Source organism: Nycticebus coucang, chromosome 6, assembly GCF_027406575.1.
Source record: "Nycticebus coucang isolate mNycCou1 chromosome 6, mNycCou1.pri, whole genome shotgun sequence".
NCBI classification, from domain to species: Eukaryota; Metazoa; Chordata; class Mammalia; order Primates; family Lorisidae; genus Nycticebus; species Nycticebus coucang.
In genome coordinates, this window is record NC_069785.1 from 35831493 (window position 1) to 35854215 (window position 22723).

The 22723-nt window shown below is 43.7% G+C and overlaps 3 protein-coding genes across 4 annotated transcripts; 1 reads left to right on the forward strand and 2 right to left on the reverse strand.

Moving 5' to 3' along the window:
• Positions 1 to 445: 445 nt before the first annotated feature.
• LOC128588136 (zinc transporter ZIP2-like) lies at positions 446 to 3632 on the reverse strand. The gene is given in 5 exon segments (XM_053594783.1): positions 446 to 1355; positions 1799 to 1849; positions 2059 to 2136; positions 2138 to 2190; positions 2382 to 3632. Coding segments are annotated over 5 exon segments (927 nt in total). The 5' UTR covers positions 2497 to 3632; the 3' UTR covers positions 446 to 725.
• Positions 3633 to 3774: 142 nt separating this feature from the next.
• Positions 3775 to 9341, reverse strand: METTL17 (methyltransferase like 17). 2 transcript variants are annotated; one of them, XM_053594781.1, is made up of 14 exons: positions 9218 to 9341; positions 8912 to 9065; positions 8690 to 8824; positions 7736 to 7817; positions 7384 to 7465; positions 7035 to 7108; positions 6612 to 6706; positions 6162 to 6232; positions 5866 to 5973; positions 5533 to 5601; positions 4832 to 4882; positions 4515 to 4607; positions 4117 to 4301; positions 3775 to 4043 (listed from the first exon to the last, which is right to left on the reverse strand). In XM_053594781.1, exons 1-14 carry the CDS (start codon positions 9296 to 9298, stop codon positions 3938 to 3940), a joined length of 1386 nt encoding a protein of 461 aa, XP_053450756.1. In that variant the 5' UTR covers positions 9299 to 9341; the 3' UTR covers positions 3775 to 3937. The 2 variants fall into 2 exon arrangements, with proteins under 2 accessions (XP_053450756.1, XP_053450757.1); XM_053594782.1 differs by lacking the exon at positions 4832 to 4882.
• A 9520-nt stretch (positions 9342 to 18861) lies between these two features.
• On the forward strand, positions 18862 to 20113 carry LOC128588662 (transmembrane and coiled-coil domain-containing protein 5B-like). Its single transcript, XM_053595538.1, has 3 exons — positions 18862 to 18867; positions 19083 to 19126; positions 19825 to 20113. The coding sequence occupies exons 1-3, from the start codon at positions 18865 to 18867 to the stop codon at positions 20111 to 20113; spliced, it is 336 nt and encodes a 111-aa protein (XP_053451513.1). The 5' UTR covers positions 18862 to 18864.
• Positions 20114 to 22723: the final 2610 nt, after the last annotated feature.

Below are 22723 nucleotides of genomic sequence, written 5' to 3' on the forward strand. Positions count from 1 at the left end.
GAGGGCTCAAAGAAGAGCAATAGTATCCCTGAAGCCACACGGGGCTCAGAGAGAAAAAGAGGAACCTGATAGAAACAGGCTCCATTTGGCTACCTCGAGTCTACTGGGCACATATGGGCAGCTGGTCAGAGGTCCTGGAGTAGGGTGGATGGTTGGTGTAGGAAAATGACCAGTCCCCATGGTTTCTGTTTTTAAAATTCTTTCCCTTTAAATGCTGGAACTGTGGCTCATTTTCTCAACTCCTGTGGGTCAGGTGGGAGGGGCTTGCTGGAATTTCAGCGAAGCTCCCACGTCCGGCTCCCACGTCTGGGGCTGTGGCTGGCAACTGACAGAACAGCTAGGGGCCCTAATTCCATAAGAAAATACTTCCAACACTCGTTTTTCCAATGCCCCATTCCACCACTTTCTGCACCAGCAGAAATGAAATACAATATGGCTAAAGGGGAAGGGTAGAATGGACATTTTATTACACATAGCAGTATAAACAGGACAACAGTCAGTTTTACAATGGTCTCTATACTAATTCTCCAATTAATAGACACTTAACCAAACATCCTTTTCTCAGTTCTGGGTGAGAAATGGGATCTCAGGTAGGAAAAGGATGTTTGGTGGGCATGGTACCTAGTAAATGTCTTTAGTGTCAGTGAAGAAATGTCTGAGGGCCAAAGCCATTTGGGAGATGTCTCCTGGGGGTAGGGAGTTCCATCAGGAAAGCCAGGAATCTCTCAGGCCCATAAGGCCATAAAGGCCATAAAGGCAAAACCAGCAGCTATACAGCCCCATTTGGCTAGAGGGGCCTCAGGACCAGCTAGCTCCCTGGGGAGAATTTCTAGGAAGGTGACGTACAGGAAGGTGCCGGCTGCCACACCTTCTAACGCAGCCTGGACTAAGCCTTGCCCTGCTTCAGAGTCCCCTCTAGCCACAGCCAGCCCACAGGCTAGGCCCACAGGGGACATGAGAGCTAAGGACAGTATGGAAAACACGGCCCATCGTGATCCAGTGCCTGTCTGTACCAGCCGCAGTCCTACGCCAAACACTATGAGCACCTTATGAGCCAGGACAGCAAGACAGAGCTGCACGGTGGCTGCTATTGTTGGCTGCAGCCCCACAGCGAGACCCTCAAACACCGAGTAAAAGGAGAGTGACAGCAAGAGCACGAATGCTCGGAGGGGACTCCGTGAAGGTGAGGGGAGAGGTCCATGGCTGTGGAGTCCAAAGTCATGAGCCCCACCTGACTCCTCCTGCACTGTTGATCCTCTAGCAGCCCCAGGACAGCACTGCAGTGCCAGCGACTCCAAAAAGAAGACGAAGAAGAAGCCCAGGGAGATGATGAGCTCTCCATAGGGATACTCCATCTAGGAACAGAACGAGGGGCTGTGAGATGGGAAAGGAAGACAGGGAGTTGGATGGACGTGGGGTTGGAAGATAGAAGAGAATGGGAAAATGTAACAGAAGTCAATAATGGGTAGGGGAATGAAGGCAAGAATAGATACCCACACGTGACAACTAGAATGCCAGAGGGACTAAGGGATCTAGTATCAACAGGAGTAGAAACATGGGGAAACGAGGTGGAGTACATCAGAGGGTCCAGGGATAGAATGAAATCAAAGAGTACAGTGAGAGCTTCTGCTGGGGTCCCATAAACCCAAAAGGATGGGGTTGGCTCCTCCTTTCCTCTCTATGTCTGAGCTGGGGAGCAGGAGGGATTCTTGGTATTCTTCAAACATTCCTCTCAGAAGGGGTTGGGGATAAAAGGACTCTCCGGTTCTACTCATCTTCGGGTAGAAGCTGGTGGGACATGAGCTGAATCAGCATCATCAGAAGAATTTCCCTCACTTTTTGTCCTGTTCTAGGGAGAAAGCAGACTTAGAGGGAGGAAGCAGCAGCTTGGCTTCCTGTCTCTTCAGCAATGCTGCTTTCCTCAAAGCCCAATCTGACCTGCCTTCACAAAGAGCTGTCTGCCTTCCACGCTTCCATGTCCTTGGCTCCATCACTTTCCCCTGCTTTTTTCCTTGGTTCTGGCCTCAGTCCTGCAGCTCAGTTATCTCTGCTGCTCACCTGCACCATGAACTTCAAGAACTCTGATTCAATTTCCTCCAAAACTTCAGCAGTCATGTGCATGAGTCCTGCTCCCAGGGAAAACACCAGCAGAAGTGCAGCCCAGGAAGCTGAGAACGCAGTGATGACGACCTAAAGGAAGGTCGTCACTGGAAGGTAAATGGAAGGTTGCTAAAGAGGAGACAGACACAGGTGAATAAAGAGTAATAGGCAGTAACCAATCCCGCAAGTTTGGGGATGTTCAGAGAATCAGAGAAAGGTACAAGGATAGGACTGAGGTGAGACTCAGGTTACGGAACACAGATGGGGCGGTGTATCTGTACCTGTGGCTACACCCTTCTGGAACCATTTGAAGCAGATGGGAACAAGTCCACAGCCTAAAGTGAGAGCCAGCAGGGCAAACAGGCAGCCGATTTTTACTCCTAGTAGTGGCTCCATCTCTGGGATGCAGGTTAAGCAGAGGCCTCAGAACTGACGTATAGAGTTAGAATCTTTGGAGCAGCAGTGGTGTCTTAGGTAGTCAAAGCTGGAGAATCCACGCCCCTGAGTTTCAGGAGACTGCGATGTCCTTTTCTGTTCTGTGTCGCCCCTACTTGCGCAGCATTGCATAGCTGACCTGGGCCCTCCCCGGCCCACCCTCCCCCTGCCTGGAGGCATCTCCCCTGGCCTTCCTGAGCATGGAAACCAGAAACTCCAGACTCCCTGCCAGGCACAGCTCAGGGCTGTCTTCACTTCAACACCACGACTAACCTAAGGACTATGGTTAGTCTTAGTTCATACCTGGGGTTGGTCTAATCCAAAGTAGGGCAGTTTATGCTATCTGCTTCCCAGCTATTTTGTGTTGGGAGCAGTCTGGTCCTGCCTCACTCAGGACATTTGATCTAAGCCTTCCATACCCTCTCCAGCCCATCCCAAGTCTTAGAGGTTGCAGTGCTGATACCTGAAGCACACCCTTTCAGAGGGGATTTGAGGCCACCTGAAGGTAAAGAGGTGGGGCTGAGAGGTGGTGCTGCTGCCACTCTGGGAACTACTAGGGGAAGGGATTCCCCTTTCCCATGACCCCAAGAAAATAGCTCCAGGCACGGAAACGTCTAGTTGGAGAGCTGAGATTTCTGGCATTACAACACTGTTACTGTCACAACTTCTGACTGTGCGCTTGTTTCCTGGTAAGAATTATAGGAGAGGTACTTCTGAATTTTACCACAGAAGAAAGTTGCTTTAGCCCCTGAAACAGAAAGGCCTAAGGGAAACCAGGAATGAACCCAGTAAATGGAAGGAGCCTGCCTGCATATATAGGCATGGAGATGGAAGATTCCGTCCTGATGGAATCAACTCTCAAGGGAAAGGGAAAGGGAAATGTGTGGGACAATCTCTAGGGTAGCTGAGGGAGCCTGGGAAAGATGGAAGGGAAGGAGACAGAAAAAAACAGAGGCCAGGCAGCTGCTGGGTCTCTGTTCAGGTGGCTCATACAACAATCCTGAGACCTGTTGAGCCAGTTTTCAGAGATCTGGAGGTGGCTTTCCCCACTATCCAATTATCTTCCTGGGGAAGTCCGGATCTCAGGTAGAAGCAGTATGCTTACAGGAGAAAGGGAGCTTGAGATTTATGTGGGAAGCTTGGTATTGAAAACCTGAGGATTTTCTCTTCACAGAAAAGGCCAGGACAACTGACCCATAGATCTTCTAAGAATCATGAAAATCCACTTCCATTCTTTAAAAAAATGTTTTTTTTATTATTAAAATCTCAAAAACCAACAAACAAACAAAATAAAAAAAAAACCAACTCAGACATTTGGGGGTACCACCTTTCTTATCCTGGATACCAGGAAGCTTCGGCCTTGGCAGGCATGATAGATGAAAGTAATTATCACACATCCTTGTCAATAATCAGAGGGATCTTGAGCAGGGGATGGGGGACACTCAGACGGAGTGATCACAGGTAAAAGATCTCCCCAGGAGCTGGCACGGGCACAGCGATACAAATCCCTATGGAAAAGAGATGTCAGTGGAGCTGTGGGTTGTTGGCACAACCCACTAATTCCGGTCACATCCCCTGTACCTGCCATGCCGGCGGGCTGTGATTACAGCATGCTGCACGTGCCCATCTGGACAGCACAGGTGACAGTGCACGTGTCGAGGCCGTTTAAGGACAGGTTGGGTGATTCGAGGCCAGCGATTAGCTTCTTCTGGAGAACCTCGGGCAAGGATCACCATAGAGAACTTTTCCTCCTTTGGTTTCTTATTCTAACATAAGGATAGAAAGACTGTTTCAAGGATAAAGATAAGGGGAAAAACTTTTTAAGCCTTACCCCATTCCTATATCCCTTTTCATGCTGTATAAATCATACACATGCAGGCTCCAGGCTACTCAATTCTCCAACTCCTCCCACCTGATTCTTATTCTCCCTACTTTCCTAAACTGTTTTCTCCCTGCTGCAATATCCCCAGGGTACATACCCAACTGAAGGGGATGGGATGGTATGCCTGGGAGAAGCTACAGGCCAAGGGCTTAGAGGATGTCAACTGGGGACAAGGAAGTTCATGGGGACACTGTGAACACAAAGACATGAAGTGAGACAGACAGTCACTGCTCATAAAACTGAAGAACTGAAGAATGATAGAGTCACAAGGGGCCAGGGAGAAGGGAGGACAGGAGCAGGGGGTAGGGAGAGCCAGGGGAATCATTAGGTAGGAACTGGACAGTGGAGAGTGGCTAAGCTTTCCCCTATCACTGTTTCTGGCCATGCCTGAGTTCAGGCAGAAAAAATACCCACTGGGGCAAAGACAAAACCAGGTTGAAGGTCCAAAGGCAACTTCTCTTTTCCCTGAAATCAAAGGAAATTAAAGTTCAGTCTGAGGAATCTATTTTCATAACTCAATCTCTTCACTTCGTAAATTGAGGACGCCTTTAATATTCTATTCTAATAATGATCAACTAAGGATTAACTATGTCCTTTGAGTTAAGCTGGCTGCATTTTTAATATTCTAAAGAACTTTCTCTTAACAGCAAGAAAAAGGCAAGAACTTGGCACATGGTATGGTGCCCTCCTTTGTCAGCAACCTCCACTTTCCAAAAAAATCCCACTCTAGGACAACTGAATTTCTGATTACACACTGGCTCATACTACACCACAGTGATAAAGTTTTGGGGTCAGCAATGCCCTAGATCAGGGGCCAGAAAGGGCCAGAAAGTAGGTGAAATGTGTTTCTGCCCTAACTATTCAACTCTATAGTGCAAGAGCAGTCACAGACAGCAGAGGCATGAATACACATGGCTGACACAAAAATGGGTGGCAGGTTGCGTTTGGTTCATAGGCCCTCATCTACCAACAACTGCCTTATTGTAATGACTTTATATGCTTAGTTTCCTGAGAGTCACCCCTACCAATGTATGATGGCATCTTTAGTTTTCAGGGGAGTAACAGTAATTGGGGACAGAAGGGTGGGGGAATGAAGGAAAGAGAAGGAACCTCACCTTAAGGACCAGGTCTCTGGCCTCCATGAGAAGGCTGTGCCCAGCTTTTGTTCCATTCTCCACCAATACCTGTTCACAAAAGGGGAAAATAAGCAGAAGTCCCGAATTACATGAAAACTTAAATGTCAGAAGCTCTGTAAGAACATTCCCAGATGGAGTAGGGCCTAAAAGTAAATGGGCATTATACATATCACAGGGATGGAGACTCTCAAAGGATAAAGAGACCCAAAGGAGAAAAATGTTCACAAATGAAGACAATGAGAGAAGAAAAGGCACGAAATCCATGAAGCTGCTTTAAGACTTGAAATGTGGGGAAAAGGGATTTTAACTCACAAGGAAATGACTTGTCTTGCGCCACAAGGTTTGAACTACCTCCGTGCGGGCATCCTTGCTGGGCAATTCACTTAAGGAAAAGGCTGATACCACCACATCAAATTGTACCTGAGGACCAAGACAAGGAACATGACAGACCCAATGTCTCCCCATTCCAAGGGTACAACCAAGTCCTATCCTCAGTTTCTTCTATTGCTCTTTTATCTTCTAATATTCAATGCTGGGTTGCTGAGGCCACACTTTTCCATCTGCTACATCTCACATTAAAATACTCTAAATTAAATACTGCCACTTGCCTTGGGTGATACGGGTAGAAACTGTCTGAAAAAGACACCTTGAACATAAGGCTCCCCAGATTCTGAACCACCTGTGGAGGAAAGAGATGTGGCAGCTGTGAGTGTATAGGAAGTTAACAGCCACAGATGTAAACTGAAGAGATAACCAGATAATAAGCACGGCCCCAAGAATACAGAAAAACACTAGGTAAGAGTGAAATGCAATAGGGTAAGCAAATATAAAAAAAGGCACGGAGAATACTGGGTCTCCCAACCTGTTAAACTTACTCAACCCATCCGACTGTCTAGCAAAAGCCTTCAGTACCTTCTTCTTGACCAAAACATTGGAAGCAGACAAGACTCATTCAATATTTACTCCTCTCTCCATTTCCCAATAAAACACCCCTTCTAGTATTGCTTTGTTCAACTCCATCAACTTTGGAAATGCTCTCCTTTATTGTTTGTCCTCACCTTTCAGTAGCTTTTCTGCCAAATCCAACATGGCGGCTGAGCTGTCCACACACACATATTCACGTAGACTCTGGCCCCAAGTACTGTGAGCAGCCCTAAGATGGCAAAATATAAATCACTAATTCTCATGACAGAACATCCTCTCCAGAGACCCACTGACTCTCAACCTCACTCCTGGGAAATCAGAGTGTTATGCGTTGCCTAATCAGAGGAAGAAATATTCTAGGCTCTCAATTTTCCTATTCTCCCTCTGGTTTCCCAGTCTCTAGATATTAGCATGATACAAGAATGACTCTCTAGAGCAGTGGTTCTCAACCTTCCTAATGCTGCAGACCTTTAATATAGTTCCTGTGGGTCACAACCCACAGTTGAGAACCGCTGCTCTAGAGCTAGAACTGATAACGACAAGGATTTGCTACTCACCACATGACAGAACCAGAACCAGAGCCAAAGTCCATCAAGGTTTGTGGCTGGAACTCTGGATTTCGAGTCTGGATCTGAAGAAACACATGACACCCCACAGTAGGGTAATTAGATATTTATTTAGGGTTTTGGTAAATATGAATCAAAGGTGAGATGTGAATATCTTTTTAAATTAAATATAAATACTTTATAGACCAGGAAGCTCCAAAAACATTCTATACCTTTCTTGGTCATAGAATCTGTTCAGAGGATGAAGAGAACCTCTTTTAAAAAAATGCATATGCAATGTTCTAAGAATCCCTAGCCCAGAAGACTATGAATAAGGGAACTAAAGGCAAAGGGACTTCACCTCATGAAATGCTCTGGAGACTGCTGCAAAGCCACCATCCAGTCTTGCTGCCATATACACCAGGCTCAGTCCCTCACTGTAGCTGTCGTAGAAATCAGACAGTCAGACCTGGGAAATAACTACAGTCCTATTAATTACCTTCCAAATTTTTAGGAAATGATCTTTGGAAAGGACTCTTCTAGCTCAGGCCTTTCACTCTCCAATATGAAGGGTCCTAGGGGAGCCTTAACAACCCAGGTAGCTCTTTAAAAACACTACCCCCCCCCCCACACACACACGTAGTTGTACTCCTCCAACTCTCTTTCTGAAGTCCAAGTTTCCTTTCTTTTGTATCCTCTCTAGTCCCCTTTACCTCAGTTCTTGCCAATGGTAGGTAGTTCTACGCAGGGCCTGTAGCACTGCTCCATGAAGTCTCTTCTCTGTCTGAGGTAAGTCTGGGGTGAGAACAAGGACTGGAAGTGAGGACCTAGGGAGAACAGGGCTCAGATCCCATATCTGAATATACTGCCACACAGTCCTCTCCTAATCCTAACAGAGAAAAGCCTCAAAGCTCAGCAGGGAAGGCAAATCTAGAGAAAAATTTCAGGTAGGAGTAACTGTAACTACCAGAGTCTATCAGATAGTATTTCGTCTCTAATAGCAGCTTATTCACTTAACCAACCCTATCCCACAGGTTTTGTTTTACATTAAAGGAACGTATGATAAAAATTTAAAGAGTAGGACAGGATATAATTTTGCACATTTCCTCAATCATTTAAAACTATGACAACTGCCAATACTCCTATAGGAGGAAAGAAGCCTGGAATCTAAGTATCATGACGGTGATCAGCTTAGTACTATTGAGCAAGTATCTACTAATCACTTGTTCTGAGCCAGATACTGTAGAATATGCGGGAAACATAAGATGAATAAAAGGCAGGTCTGTAATTTAAGGAGTTCACAATCATGAAAATAACGAATTATGTTAATCCCCTAACCCCGAAGGGGGTTTCAGCACTGTAAGGGAGCCATACAGGAGCTTTATTTCATCTGAATAAAAACGTAGGGGGTCCTAATTCAATGGACTTGCAGGAAAAAAATTATCTGGATTTCAACAGCATACTGGGGCACTCTGGCCTTTATCTAAACCCCAAAGGCAATCTTCGGAATAATCTACCTTCTCTTAGTAAGGCATCACTGTTAACAAGTATTCTGGTCAGAAAGTCCAATAAACTGCAATATCTAGAGACTGTAAAATTATTTCCTACTCTTTATTTCCCACTGATATTTCAACATGGCTTACTCTTTAATTATTCTTAAGTCTCACCTTGGGTGTCCAAAATTTTTTTCTCAAGATGCATAGCCCGTCGTTGTAACTCCGCTGACTCTACAGGCAAATGGCGACTCCAGAGATAATTGGTCAGTGTTTGCACCTGCTTCTCCACATTCGGGATCGCGCTCTCTATGAGCCAAAGATGAAAAGCGGAATCACTCTCGCCCAGGCAGAATCCCATTTCTTCTCCGGCTCCCCTTTCCTTCTGTTACTCACCCAGCAGCAATACCTGCGCTGCGTTAGCCAGTGCCTGCGGCAGCCGCAAGTGCGGTAACTTCAAGATGCCAGGGTGCTTGCGATAGTGCAGCTTCTCCAGAAAATCGGTCTTATTATCTACCCGGGTCATGCCAGGCACTAGGGCGGCGAGTGCCTGCCGGCCAGGAAAGAAAAGCTAATTGCCGGCAGAAAGGAAGGCGGAGGGCGCTCACTATGGGGAAGGGCTGCCAAACTCGCTCCTCTTCGGAGCAGAGCTGTCCCCGCAAAACTACGGTCTCTCCGACAGCAGGGGAAGTAGGCACTCACCCGGGAGTGGGGAGGTACTCGAAGGCCACGGCATCTTCTGCCTAACCTCAAGAGGCACCCCAACACCCGCGCAGTCGCCATGGTTCCGGTGGCGAACCGGAAACGGAAGTGTACATGCCTATGTTGCTTAGTCACCCGGCGGCGGTAGACAGTCTTCACGGGATTTTGCCCTGTAGTGTTAACCAATAAGAAGAGCGAGTGTTTTCTAGCAGCCAATAAGCAATCGATATGCAAATATCCTCGAAGCGGAAACCCTCTGTTGGCGGAAACCCTCTGGTGGCCGGATTTAAGAGGCTTTTTGGAAGTCGACAGCGGGAGGTGCAAGTGGCCTGAGAGTTGCGTTGGATCTTGTCGCCCGGGCTAGAAATCGAGACTTGGGCTGAAGGGTGTTGGGTGGAAAGGCGTTGTTGGGAGTAAAGACTGTGTTTTTGGATATATTGATGGCCCGTGTTTCATACTTTTCTCCCTGGAGAACGCTGGCAGAAATTAATAATTAATTAAATAGTTAATAGTCTAATAAATATTGAACCCAGGTTTCAATTATTTAATAGGTTTAGGTTTTTTTTTTAAAAACGTTAGTTTCTCTTCAAATTAAACTGGTCCTCTTACTAGGCAACACTGAGAACGGTCTGTGTGTCAGATACCGTGCCAAGAACTTGTACATAATATTGTTGATCTTAAATAACAAGATTCAGGAAGTATAATTAAATGACTTCATACTAGCACAAAGCTTGAGTATGGCCACTCAGGAACAGAGATTTCAAAGAATGAAAGCAAGTGCTCCAAATGTAGATATGGTTTGGGAAGCTTAACAGGGTTTCAACATATTCCACTTAAGGCTAGCGCATAGATACAGTAATCAGATTAGTTGAGGTAATGGATTTTTTGTTTTGTTTGGGGGGGAAGTATTTTTTTAATAAAAAATTTTATTATTTTTATTTCAGTTTAATTTGAAGGTACAAAGAAATAGGTTACAGTGTTTGCACTTGTTAGAGCCCCTCTTATAATTGTGTGCCCAAGAGGTGTGCCATACACCCTAATATTGTGCCCCTTTAAGTGGGAACACACCCATCCTCCTACCTCCTCCCCTCTCCACCTTGAATTGATTTGAGTTTTTCTCTTATGTGGGCGTGTATTAGATCATTTACTTCTACTGGCTTCATATTAGTATTGAATACATTGGATACTTGCTTCTCCATTCTTGTGATACTTTACTAAGAATGTGTTTCAGTTCCATCCAGGATAATGCAAAAGATGTAAAGTCTCCATCTTTTTGAATGGTGGAATAGTATTTCACGGTATACGTATAAAACAGTTTGTTAGTACATTCCTGGTTTGGAGGGCATTTAGGTTGTTTCCACATCTTGGTGATTGTAAATTGAGCTGTGATGAACAATCCAGTGCAAATGTCCTTATGACATTCTGTGCTAATGCCTAGTAATGGGATTGTAGGATCAAATGGATGGTCTAATTTGAATTCTTTGAGGTTTCTCCATACCTCTTTCTGAAGAGGTTATATTCATTTACAGGCACCAGGAAAGGTAGATTCACCATTTGACACTGAAGATCTTCTCTTTTTTCTTTCTTTCTTTTTTCTTTTCTTTTCCTTCTTTCTTTCTTTTTTTGTTTTGTTTTGTTTTTTGAGACAGTCTCACTTTTTTTACTCTCAGAGTGCTGTGGGGTCACAGCTGACAGCAACCTTTAACTCTTGGGCGCTAGTGACTCTCTTGCTTCAGCTTCCCAAAAACCTGGGGCTACAGGCTTCTATTCCTTTTTTTAGAGATGGGGTCTCACTCTTGCTCAGGCTGGTCTCAAACTCCTGAGCTCAAGCAGTCCACCCACCTTGGCCTCCTAGAGTGCACACTGAAGATCTAACAGTCATGGGGAGTCTTTTGCATCATCTAGTTTGCTTTCTATTTTTATTTAGGAATAGAAATCAATATTCTTTATTATTTTTTAATAGTCTGAGTTTTGCATAGGACCAAAAAAAAGTCAGTTAATCTATGATAAAGGTCAGTGATTATAAGGGGAGAACCTCTGGTCTCTGGTCTCTCTTAGTCATTTACAAAACAGGAACAATAAGGAAGAGAGAGTTAATTTATAAGAAGTAGACGTTGTGGGCGGTGCCTGTGACTCAAAGGAGTAGGGCACCAGCCTCATATGCCAGAGGTGGCGGGTTCAAACCCAGCACCGGCCAAAAACTGTAAAAAAAAAAAAAAAAAAAGAAAGAAATAGATGTTGCAACTACATGCTGGCTTCAAAATGTGAACAGTCGATGAGTCTCTGCCAGGCTGAATTGTGTGGCATAACACAGTATCTATAACTTTTCTCTAATTCTATCTAGTATGCACTATGAAAAATAACCGTCACCATGGTAATATGTGTTGTTTAAATAACTGTCCATCAGAGGAAATGAGGGAGGCCAACACCAGGGAGGTATAGGGATTAAATTAGATTTCAGGTCACACTTTTTGGAGTAAAAGACTTTGGTCTTCAATGTCAAAACAATTTAACCAACTGGCAGCAGAGATGGCTAAGGAGTCCTTGAGCTATGTTCTGTCCACAACATTTGCTTCTTACTCCTGTTTTCCCTCTTCATCTGGAGCTTTAAGAGGAGAGGTTGCAAAGAAGAGAGTTGGCAAATTTCAAGGAATAGGAGGGATGAGTCATTTTTATAAGCTTGTACTTTTCCAGAAATTTTAGGTATCTAATGAAACTTGTCAGAATATATTTCTTACCTGTGGCTCCTAAAAAGAAATTGAGTCTTTAGTACAGAATATCTTAACTACATTAGGCCTGCTGCAAATTTAGGTTGTAAGCTGCCTAAGCTGTCTACTGAGAGCCAAAGGGATATTTGTACTCTTTGATCGTTGATGCCAATTTTGTTATTCTATAAACATTTACAGGGTTCCTTTCATATGACAGATAACATTATGGGCAGAGACAAGAGATATTGGTGTTGTATATTGTGCCTTTTAGGAGCTGGTAGTCTACTGGGGGAAATATACTGACAGTCAGATAATTATAATGCAGAGGTGGGCAGGGAAGATGGAGGCCAGCTGTAGATCTTAGGAGGGTGTGGCAGAGGACAGAGGAAGTTTCCTATAAGAGATGATACCAAACTAAATCTGAAAGGATGAATAATTTCCCTAGAAGACCAAGTGGGGAAGTATGCTCCAGGCAAACCCAGAACAAGACCTAGAGGTGGCTGTTCATAATTCAGCATAGTTAACAGAATAGGCTAAGAAGGGATTTCATGATGCTATTCAACCATTCTCAAGTCTGACTTTAGAAAAAGTTTTCATATATTGAATTTCTTTCTCTTGACTCTGGTTTTTATTTTCTGCAGAGAGATATATGTTCACCTCCTCACTGCTTGGGGATAGCAGAATCATGGGGTAGTGACTGGCAAGCATGAGCGATGCTCCCTGTGTCCCTTTAGCACCATGCAGGACCTCAGTGACCCCTTATTCTCTAATAGGAAGTAGAGATGGCTTCTTGGGTAGGAGAGATTGACAACTGGAGCCACAGGGCACAGGGCAGGCAGTACCTGCATGATGGCTTCCCTTTCCTGGGGCATCTCCCTCTGGCAAGTGGCCCCTGACCAAATGATGAGGACAGATCCTAATTGTTTCCAGGGTAGAATAGACTTATTCTTGCTCATGGCCACTGTCAAGAGTGAGGTGAGAGGACCTTTCAGAAGAGCCAGAGAAGGTCACATGACTACGGCTTGTAAAAGGAAAGTTAAAAAAAGAAGATTCATGAATGAAATGTTTTGTCATGCCAAGAGTCAATAGTTTTTTCTCATATTCCACAAGTAGAATGAGATCGTGATTGCAGTGACCCCACAGTCCCTAAGACATTCATATAAGATAGCTGTAAAATGGTAATAACAATGCCCCCCCTAAATTGTTAATAATAATTCCCCATTTGCCTTCCACAAGGGAAGGCTGTTAACTTTCTACCATCACTCATTGTCTTCCATAGAGACTACAAAAGTCAGCACAAAGAAAGAGACTACAAAAGTCCTGCACAAAGAAAGAGAAGCAGCTGACCAAAGTGGAGGCCATGTGTCTTCTCCCTGGGGTCTGCCCAGGACACAAATGAGAGAATTCCAGGGGTCTTAGAAATAGAAATGCTTGTGGCTCAGCACCTATAGCTCAGTGGTTAGGGCACCGGCCACATACACTGAGGCTGGCAGGTCCTAACCGGGTCCAGGCCCGCTAAACAACAAAGACAACTGCAACAATAACAACAACAACAAAATAGCCAGGCATTGTGATGGGCACCAGTAGTCCCAGCTACTTGGGAAGCTGAGGCAAGAGAATTGCTTAAGTCCAAGAGTTTGAGGTTGCTGTGACCTGTGACATCACAGCACCCTACCAAGGGTGACATTTTGAGAGTCTGTCTCAAAAAAAAAAAAAAAAAAAAAGGAAATAGAACTGCTTGAGGTGTGGGTGGAGCTAGAACATCTGACAAATGAATTTCTGATTCTCAGGCTGGTGAAGGGAAAGCAAACTTCTATTAAAAGCACTGCTCTTACCATTTCTTACACACTCCTCTACCTCTAATACCAGTGTTGTATCCCCAAACTAAGTGGCTTAAAACATCTCATATTTCACCCAAGAGACATATGGAAACCTGGGCAAATACTGAAATTTGCTGAAAATTAGACCCTGTATGTGACTGGATGAGATGACTTCTTTGTGATGTGCTTGTTGTCCCGTCAAGTAAGGAGTTGCTAGGCAACCAGCCAGCTGGCCAGTATACCAGAGAGGGCTCCAGAGAACAGCCAGGGTTTGGTTATGATTTGGCTCATGGGGTTTGTAAATGTTTTTTCTTTCTAGACAAAGAGTGACTATACATCTGTGTATCAGCTCTGTGAGGACCAGGCCCACTACATAAAGGTATCCCACCTCTGGGGGGAAAGTCAGAGTAAAGGCAAAATTTCTCCAAGGCCATGAGTTCCTTGATTTCTCAAGAGGCTAGAACCTGCCACTGGGGAACATACTTTTTCTCAGTCACTTTTTAAGGGTGATCTTTTAAGGAGTTAGGAACATGCTCTGGGGAACACAGCTAGTAAATGTCAGCGTTGCGATTTGAATACGAGCTGGGTCCAGAGTGAGAACCCTCTTATTCTCGTGTCCATTTTGGTCACTAATCGCTCTCAGTTTTTTATTAGAACACCTTTTTACTTGTGTGTGCACACTGATGTGTGGTTAGCAAAATATTTTTATAAATGACATTGTACTAAAATATGGAAATTTTAATTTATGACTAATATTTTGTTTTTATTTCATGGAAAGAGATACCAGGAAATTCTGAGACATCTAGAAAAGGAAAAAGAGGTGCTGCTTCTTGAAAAAGAAATGTAAGTGTGGAAGAAAGGCCTCCCTGATGGACTGAAGTGACAGTCCTGGGTGCTCTTTAAACATACTGCTTTTATATAAAGTTTGAAAAAAGATTTTAAAAAATGATGGAAATCAGAGTAATGGTTACATTAGCAAAGAATATTGGCTAACAGGAGGACCCAGTCAAAATGTTCTCTATTTTGATCTAAGTGATGTCACCATGTGTGTATATAAGTATAAAAATTCACCAACTTATATACTTAATATTTGTGTACTCTATGGGTGCACAAATAATTTTCCAAAGTAGCTGTACCAATATCTCCTCCCATAAGAAATATATAAGAGTTCTAGTTACCTCCTCACTTTAAATTACTGTTTACAGTCTATAATTTTACCCATTCCAGCAGGGAGGGTTTAGTGATCTGTATATAATTTAGACTTTAATAATGCATTTCATTACTGTTTACTACTGATGTTTCATAGCTTTTCAAATGCTTACTGGAAATTTGGATTTCCTGTTTTGTGACATTTCTTTTGCCTACATTTGGGAGAGTCTTAGTCTTTTCTTTTTTGATTTTCAAGAGTTCCTTATACATTTTTAAAAAGATCCTTTTTCGAATATATATACTATAATCAATTCTATGGCTTTCCTTTTTTACTTTCTTAATAGCATCTTTTGGTAAATAATAGTTCTTAATTTAGAAAGAAATCTAATTCATCAAATTTGTCAACTTTTTTTTGCTTAGGCTTTCTTTAGGTCATAAAACTAATCTCCTATGATTTCCCTTAGAATTTTTGTTTGTTTTTTATTTCAGGTAAATGTGAGGGTACGAACAACCAGGTCATAATACTTGACTTTGTTAGGGAGAGCCCCTCTTGTAGGTGTGTCCAGCACCCAAAAGGTGTTCCCTAAACCCCTACATTGTGCCCATGAAGCGAGAGCACCCCAAACCCCACCTCCTCCCCTCTACTCCCTCCCTCATTCTCCACACCCCCAACTTGAATTGAAAGAAGTTTTCCTCCTATGTGAGTGTAAATTAGATCATCTACTGACTTCATATTAGTATTGAGTACAATGGATATTTGCTTCTTCATTCTTGTGATACTTTACGAATTTTTTATTGTTTTGCCTTTTTTATTATTTCAGATTAACATGGGGCACATGTGATTAGGTTACATAGTTTGCTTTTATGAAGTTGAAGTCTGAGAGGTAAGCGTGTCCTTCTCTCAGGAGGTGTGCAATATCCCCATGCCACATACCCACTGGGAGTGGAATTTACTTCCCACTTCCCCCTCCCCCACTTGAGTTTCATTGAGTTTTTCTCCGGTATTAGCAGGTAGGTATTAATCTACTAGTTCCAGTTTAGTTCAGAGTACATGTGATGTTTGTTTTTCCATTCTTGTGATACTTGCACAGAGGAGAATGTTCTCTAGTTCCATCCAGGTTGATACAAAATCTCCTTTTTTGTGGCTCATAGTATTCTATGGCATACATATACCACAATTTATTAATCCACTCACGCATTGATGGCACTTGGATTGTTTCTTCTTCTTTCCTTATTGCTCACCACTCAAAAATATTGTTTTACCTTTAACACTTAGGTTTAAATTCACCTGTAATTTTTTTTCCTGTGGCTTGAAGTAGAGATTAAAATTATCTTTTTCTGTATGAATATCCAATGGTCCAGCACCATTTATTGAAGAGATTATGCACTTGCAGTGGTGCCTTGTTTTATAAGTCAGGTGACGATATATGTGTGAGTCTGTTTCTGGGTACTTTATTCTGTACCATTAGTCTATGTTCCCATCCTGTGCCAACACTACATTTTTTAATTACTGTAGCTTTAAGTTTTGTATATGGCTGCTAATTTTTTTAACTTGCTTGTTCTTCTTTAAGATTGTCTTGGCTCTTCCTATCCCCTTGAATGTCCATATAAATTTCAAAATCAGTTTTTCCATTTCTACAAAACAAAAGGTGCTGAGATTTTGATTGAAATTACGTGGAATCTATAGATAAATATGGAGGATACTTAATATCTGTATGATCATTTTCCAAGTCATGGAATTTTTATCTATTTGTTTAGATCTTGAATTTCTCATAATAATGTTTTGTAGCTTTCTGTATAGTGTTCTTATACATCTTTCATCAGATTTATTCCTAGGTATTCGATTGTTTTTCTTTTTGAGAAAGAGTCTCACTCTGCTGCCCAGGTTAGAGTACTGTGGCATCAGTCTAGCTCACAGCAACCTCAGGCTCCTGGGTTCAAGCATTCCACCTGCCTCAGCCTGCCAAGTCGTTGGAACTACAGATGCCTACCACCATGCCCAGTTAATTTTTTTATTTGTGGTAGAGACGGGGTCTCTCTCTTGCTCAGGCTGGTCTTGAATTCCTGATTTCAAGTGATCCTCCTGCTTGGGCTTCCCGGAGTGCTTGGATTACAAGTGTGAGCCACCACACCTGGCCATATTTGATATTTTTGATGCTACTGTGAATGGTGTGTTTGTTAATTTGATTTTCTAATTGATTCATGCTACTGTATAGAAATGTTATTTGTTTCTATATATTGAACTTCTATGATCAACCTTGCTAAATTCTAGTAATTTAGAATTAAACTAGTTTCTTTTAGATTGTCATCTGCAAATAAGGAAACTTGTAGTTTTCCTTTTCAATCTTTTTCTTTTTTCTTTTCTTGCTTTATTGCATTAGCTATGACTTTTAGTCAAGATAGACCTGTGGGATAAGAGTGATATCCCTGGCTTTTTTGAATTTGGGGAGAAAGAGTTTAATATTTCAACATTAAGTATGTTTTGTGTTTGGCTTTCTTACAGATCTTGAACAGATTAAGATACTTTCATTTTATTTTGAGTTTGCTAAGTGTTTTCATCATGGCGGGTATTAACTTTTATTCAATGCTTTATACTATCAGTTAAAAATATAATTTTTTTCCTTGCAAATATACCAGGACCCCTTCACATTTTTTTTTTTTTTGCAGTTTTTGGCTGGGGCCAGGTTTGAACCCATCACCTCCAGTATATGGGGCCAGCTTCCTACTCCTTGAGCCACATGTGCCTCCCAGGACCCTTCATGTTTAATAGGCATTGAACACCAACTTTTGCCCCAGAACTACATGACTACTCCAATCTTTGCTCAAATTTTTTTTTTTTTTTTGGCATTTTCTAATTTCTGGGCTTTCTTGGAATCTTGAACTATCCATGTACAGCTTAGGAGCCAGTTGTTACCCTGAGAGGAGATTCCAGGCATTGAACTCACTCTTCCATGGTCTTACATTTTGACATCTGTCACCTCAGCCAAGTGATGTTGCCACTTGCTGCTTGGGCTCTATGCTCCTCCACCACAATTTGGCAAGGGTGCTTGGGGGGAAACCTGGGTGAATGAGGAGCTCATCTCTGTGTCCATACTTCACTCAGCGCTGGTATCCCTTGGCATTCTCACTGCAGTCTCCAGTGCATTCACATGGCAGTTACGTATTTTGTTCCGTTTTTAAAGTCCCTTTTGGAGGTGAGCTAGTTTGACACGGCTGCTCCACTGTGGCAAGAACCAGGAGTCTGTGCTGCTTCTCCCTTTCCTCCTTTATTTGCTGAATACAAAAGGAAAATGCTCCGTAAGCTTTTACTGGGCCAGACTCTCTGGTAGAAAATAATGAAACTTTGGAAAGCAAAAGAAAACAAATGAACAAGGGAAGAAGGCAATGGAGAGTGGAGGGGACACTTAGAAAATGGCAGGAGGTCATTTCCTGCCCTGAGGGCAGGCCAAATGTGGTGTCTAAGAGGCAGCTAACACTGAGAGAAAACTGGCAGTCCTTCTGGGCTAAAAAATAGAGGAGAGAGTTCGAGGCAGCAAAAGATACTGGAAAGAAAGTAGAGAGCTAGACATGAAGACTCCCTAATTTTGTGTTTAAACTCTGTCCAAAATCTCTGAACCTCCAAGCTCCACATGCTCAGGGCAGTCTGTGAGCAGCCCAGCTGGGGATGTAAGACCTCAATTGACCTTGGAGACAAAGAGACAAACTTTAAGAATGAATCACATTTTCCAGGTTCTCTTTGTAAATTTTAAGCAGTTATTGATGCCGCATATTGAGTGTTGTGAATGTTACCAGGAATCTAGGATGTGAATCATAGATGTTGCATGACTTAGCAAAGCACCTTTCATCCACCCCGCAGACGATTTTATATAATCCTTGGCTCTGATTTTTTTCCACCCAGGTCTGAAGCCCAGAGTAACTTTACTCAAGTAGTGAAACCTGGGTCAATTCTGCTGGAGATCTCCAAAGCAGCATGGTAAGTCGTCCCTGCCCCAAGTTGACATTTTCCTCTAGCCTTTTCCTCCCACTCTCTCTCCTTTCTTGATAACCCCAGACTTAGGAGATAATAAGGTTCAGTGCCTTGCTCCACATGTGGTGGCTAGGAGGTGACAGAGCCAGGATTCAAACCCACGCAGCCTGGCTCCGGAGTGTCTGCTCTCCCATCACTGCAGTTTTCATTGATTCCCACAGGAGAAACCCATCATCAAGAAACCAAAGAGACTCTTTTGGCACAGGTAAGTGGAAGGATCTCGGTTTTACCTAGTCTGACCCCATTTCACTCGACAGGTAATTTGATAAGGGCAAGAAGGGATCAGGATAAACGCATCCATTGAACAGAAAATATCAGGCACCCTGATTTCTCTGAACCTTTCCTTCCTTTCTCAACACAGAGCCATAACACCAGAGTTACAGTTATAAATAGCTGGAAGACTCTGTGGCCGTTTCTGAGGAGTTCAGGATGAAGGCTGTAGATTTCATTTCACTGTTACTTTCCATTCTTACGATTCTCCGTGTGGTCATTTTCTATTTTTCAGGTTCTGAACCTGGTAACCTCTGCTATATTCTTTGTTGGGAAAAGAAGCACATTCATTTTCTTAGGCTGCAACATTTCTGGGGGAAAAATCACCTGGATTCTTTGTGCCTTTACTTTTTACATTTTTTCTCCCTTTGTAGCTCCAACTTTTCTGTATGGGCATCTATTCTGTTGGAGGACATAAAAGAGGGCTGTAGTCAATCTATGACCACCTCATTACTCTTCCCAGGATTCGCCTGTTCCCCATTCACACCCTCTGTGGCCCCATCTCCCACTTTCCCCATTGGTTTTCCCTGAAGAAAGCAATTCACTAGCCATTTATGAGGGTGAAGTCAGCCTCCCACGGCCTGACCTTGGCCTGTCTTTCCCCAGGTGCCAATGATGAATGTCTCTTTGCAGGCACTTCCTGTGGCTCGTCTTCATGGCCATGGTCTTCATTGTGCTGCTGGATTATGTGTTGTTCCACCTGCAGGACATAAATCAAGACCTTCTTGTGGACGCCCTGCCCAGGGTACTGAGCAGGGGCACCTTGAAGAGGCTGAGGGACATCTTATTTCCCTTCCTCACTCTCGAGGTGGAAGAAGCTCTACCACACAAGTTGGGGTGTGCTCCACACTCCAGCACTGTGGCCCCATGTTGGAGGGGGCAGGAAGGAATTAGAAACCTTAGACTTGGAGTTGCACTTTGATTTCTGGATATCTGGTCTTTACACTTCATTCTTGCCTTGCTCTCCTTCCAGAGTCTCTCTTTCACATAAAGAATATGTTTGACCAGAGTCTACTGTGTTGGTCTGTGAATTTTGCCTGGGAAGAGTCCTGGGGCCTCACTAGGCACTCACAGGTTCCACCCTGTTGCTGTTGAGAAAAGCTGCTCTTAAGGTGAGATAATAAAAACTCCCTACGGGAATTCCATTCTCTTTCCATATTTTTTAAAAATTTAAAGAAAAAATCCCCTGTTCTTTTATTAGATTTTCCAGTCCCTCTAGGGTATGCATAAGGGCATTCAATTCAAGCACCACTGGGGCTTCTTTGAGTTATTTGAATAACACATTGTCTCCCTACAGTTCTTTTTATTTTATACTATTCTGTCTTACAGGAGTGACTTGGGGAGCTGACCTTTGTAGTGTACACAGGTGGGGGTTACTCATTCTTAAATGAGGAGAAAATTACCCTGAAATTGAAGTGTAAATAAAAGGCAGTATGTAAAATCAATCAGAAAGTGCTCCAGATACAGCCAAACACATCTGTACCCACCTCTTGGTCAAATCCCACCTCAAATATCATCACTCCTCCTGGGCCTCCTCTGACCCCACCCGCCTGGAGACAGCCCCTCTTGCCTTTCTAGCTTCTCCGGGTTTCCCGTACCGTCCTGTCCACCTCGGCCTCGTAATGTCATTGCTGTGTGCCCAGGCCTTAGAGCTTATGATCCGTTATTTCTGTATCACCCTACAGGGCCCTTAGCACAGTGCCTTTACAAAGCAGGACGCGGTAAAAGGGAAAATGATTCCTTGGATAGTTTGTCTTTTCCAAAACATCTAGAAGGTAACAGTTGGGACTCTGAACCTACATCCTGTAATGTGATGGCCCGCACACTGGGGTGTTAACAGTGAAGAGGGAAGAGAGACAGAGGGATGTGGCATAAAGTCCAGGCCATTAGGCCAGCTGGTGGCATCTCCGTGGCTCCCCGGGCTGAGCGCTGGAGGCGCCTCTGTGCCCATTCCTTCCTCCCACACGTTCCGCACACTCTTGCTTTCTAGTGACCTTTTCTCGGTTTAGAGACCATCCCTGAGACAGGTTGTAATTGCGCTTCACTTGCACAACAGCGTCAGAGTGGAAGAGACACACTGTTTGGTTGGCTGTAGACGTGGCTCTGTCCCCCGTTTTCTTTCTGAGGTCTCAGGGAGAAAACGGCGAACAATCTCAGAACAAGGCAGAGAATGAACAATCTCAGAATGAAAGACTGGTCAATGCCGCCCTCCTGTGGTCAAATGGAAGCTCTTTGCGTTTCAGCTGGCTTTACCCTGAGGCGTGAGCTGCAATTCCAAGCAGGAAAAATAGATTCGACAATTCCTTGACATTCTAATAAGTCCAGTTAATCTTCATTTAGTCAACAAACATTTACTGAGCAGTTTCCTTGGGCTAGACAGTGTTCTAGATGCCAGGATTATAGCAATGAGCAAAACGGAGAAAAATCTCTGCTCACATTTCAGTGAATAGAGGCAGACAATAAATACAACATATAATTAAGTTCACAAACACCAGATGATGTTAAGTGATATAGCAAAGCTAGGTCCAGGAGGGGCAGTGCTGAGGAGCAGAATCCCAGCTCTGAATGAGTTGAAGGAGTCAGGTTTATGGGGGCGATAGTAATTATTTAATGTGTGGGCTGCAGGCAGGAGTGTGCCTGTTGCCTGGGCTGGTGAGGCTAACCTCGCTATAATGGTGTTAAATAAAGTCTCTTCATTGAGAGACTTCCAGTTGAATGCTGGTGCCTGCCAGGACAGGCCTGGCTGATACACTGTAGGCCAGCTGGTGTATTGCTTTGGCTGAAGGGCTCTCAACATTGGGGTGACACTAAGACTACAGGTGCATGTGAAGAAACTGTACTCATAGTCTCCCCTGACCCATTCTCCTATATCACACAGTCCCTCATAATCTCATGGAACCACTAGCCTTAGGTTGTTCCGGCCTTCTGGCCTTCCACAGACATCCCTAGACAGGGATGGGCTTAGGCTGGGCTCAACTCAAAGTTCCAGACTCCCTAGAAAACAGCTGCTTGGGAAAATATGGACTGGGGAGCCCTGACTTGCAGCCAGCGATACAGCAGGCATTTGGAAACTTGAAACTGTTGGGAGTTCACCTTGCTGAAGCACAGTGGCCTCCAAATGGGAAGCTGGCTCCAGAAGGGCCTGGATGGCCTTCCCAAGCCTTGGGAATGGGATCACTACTGCTTTACGTGAGCAGTTGCCGCATTGGAGATCTCACTTCCAGTGATGCGGAGCTCACCACTCCCAAAGTGTCCACCTGTCTCTGAGAGGTTTTGAGAAAATATAAAGCACCTCGCATAAGGCACATGTGGTGGGCATTTGACTAGCACTAGCTTTCTCTTCCACATGGTAGATAAACATTTGCCTTCATCTACTATGACTTAATCTTAGTTCTGGCTTATCATGTGACACAGAAAAATGACTGCCTCTTTCACACATTGGTCTCTAAAATTGAACAGCCTTCTGTTCTCCAAAATGAACATTCTGGAGTCCTTTGCTTTCATGACATGGTTTCCAGATCATGCATCATCT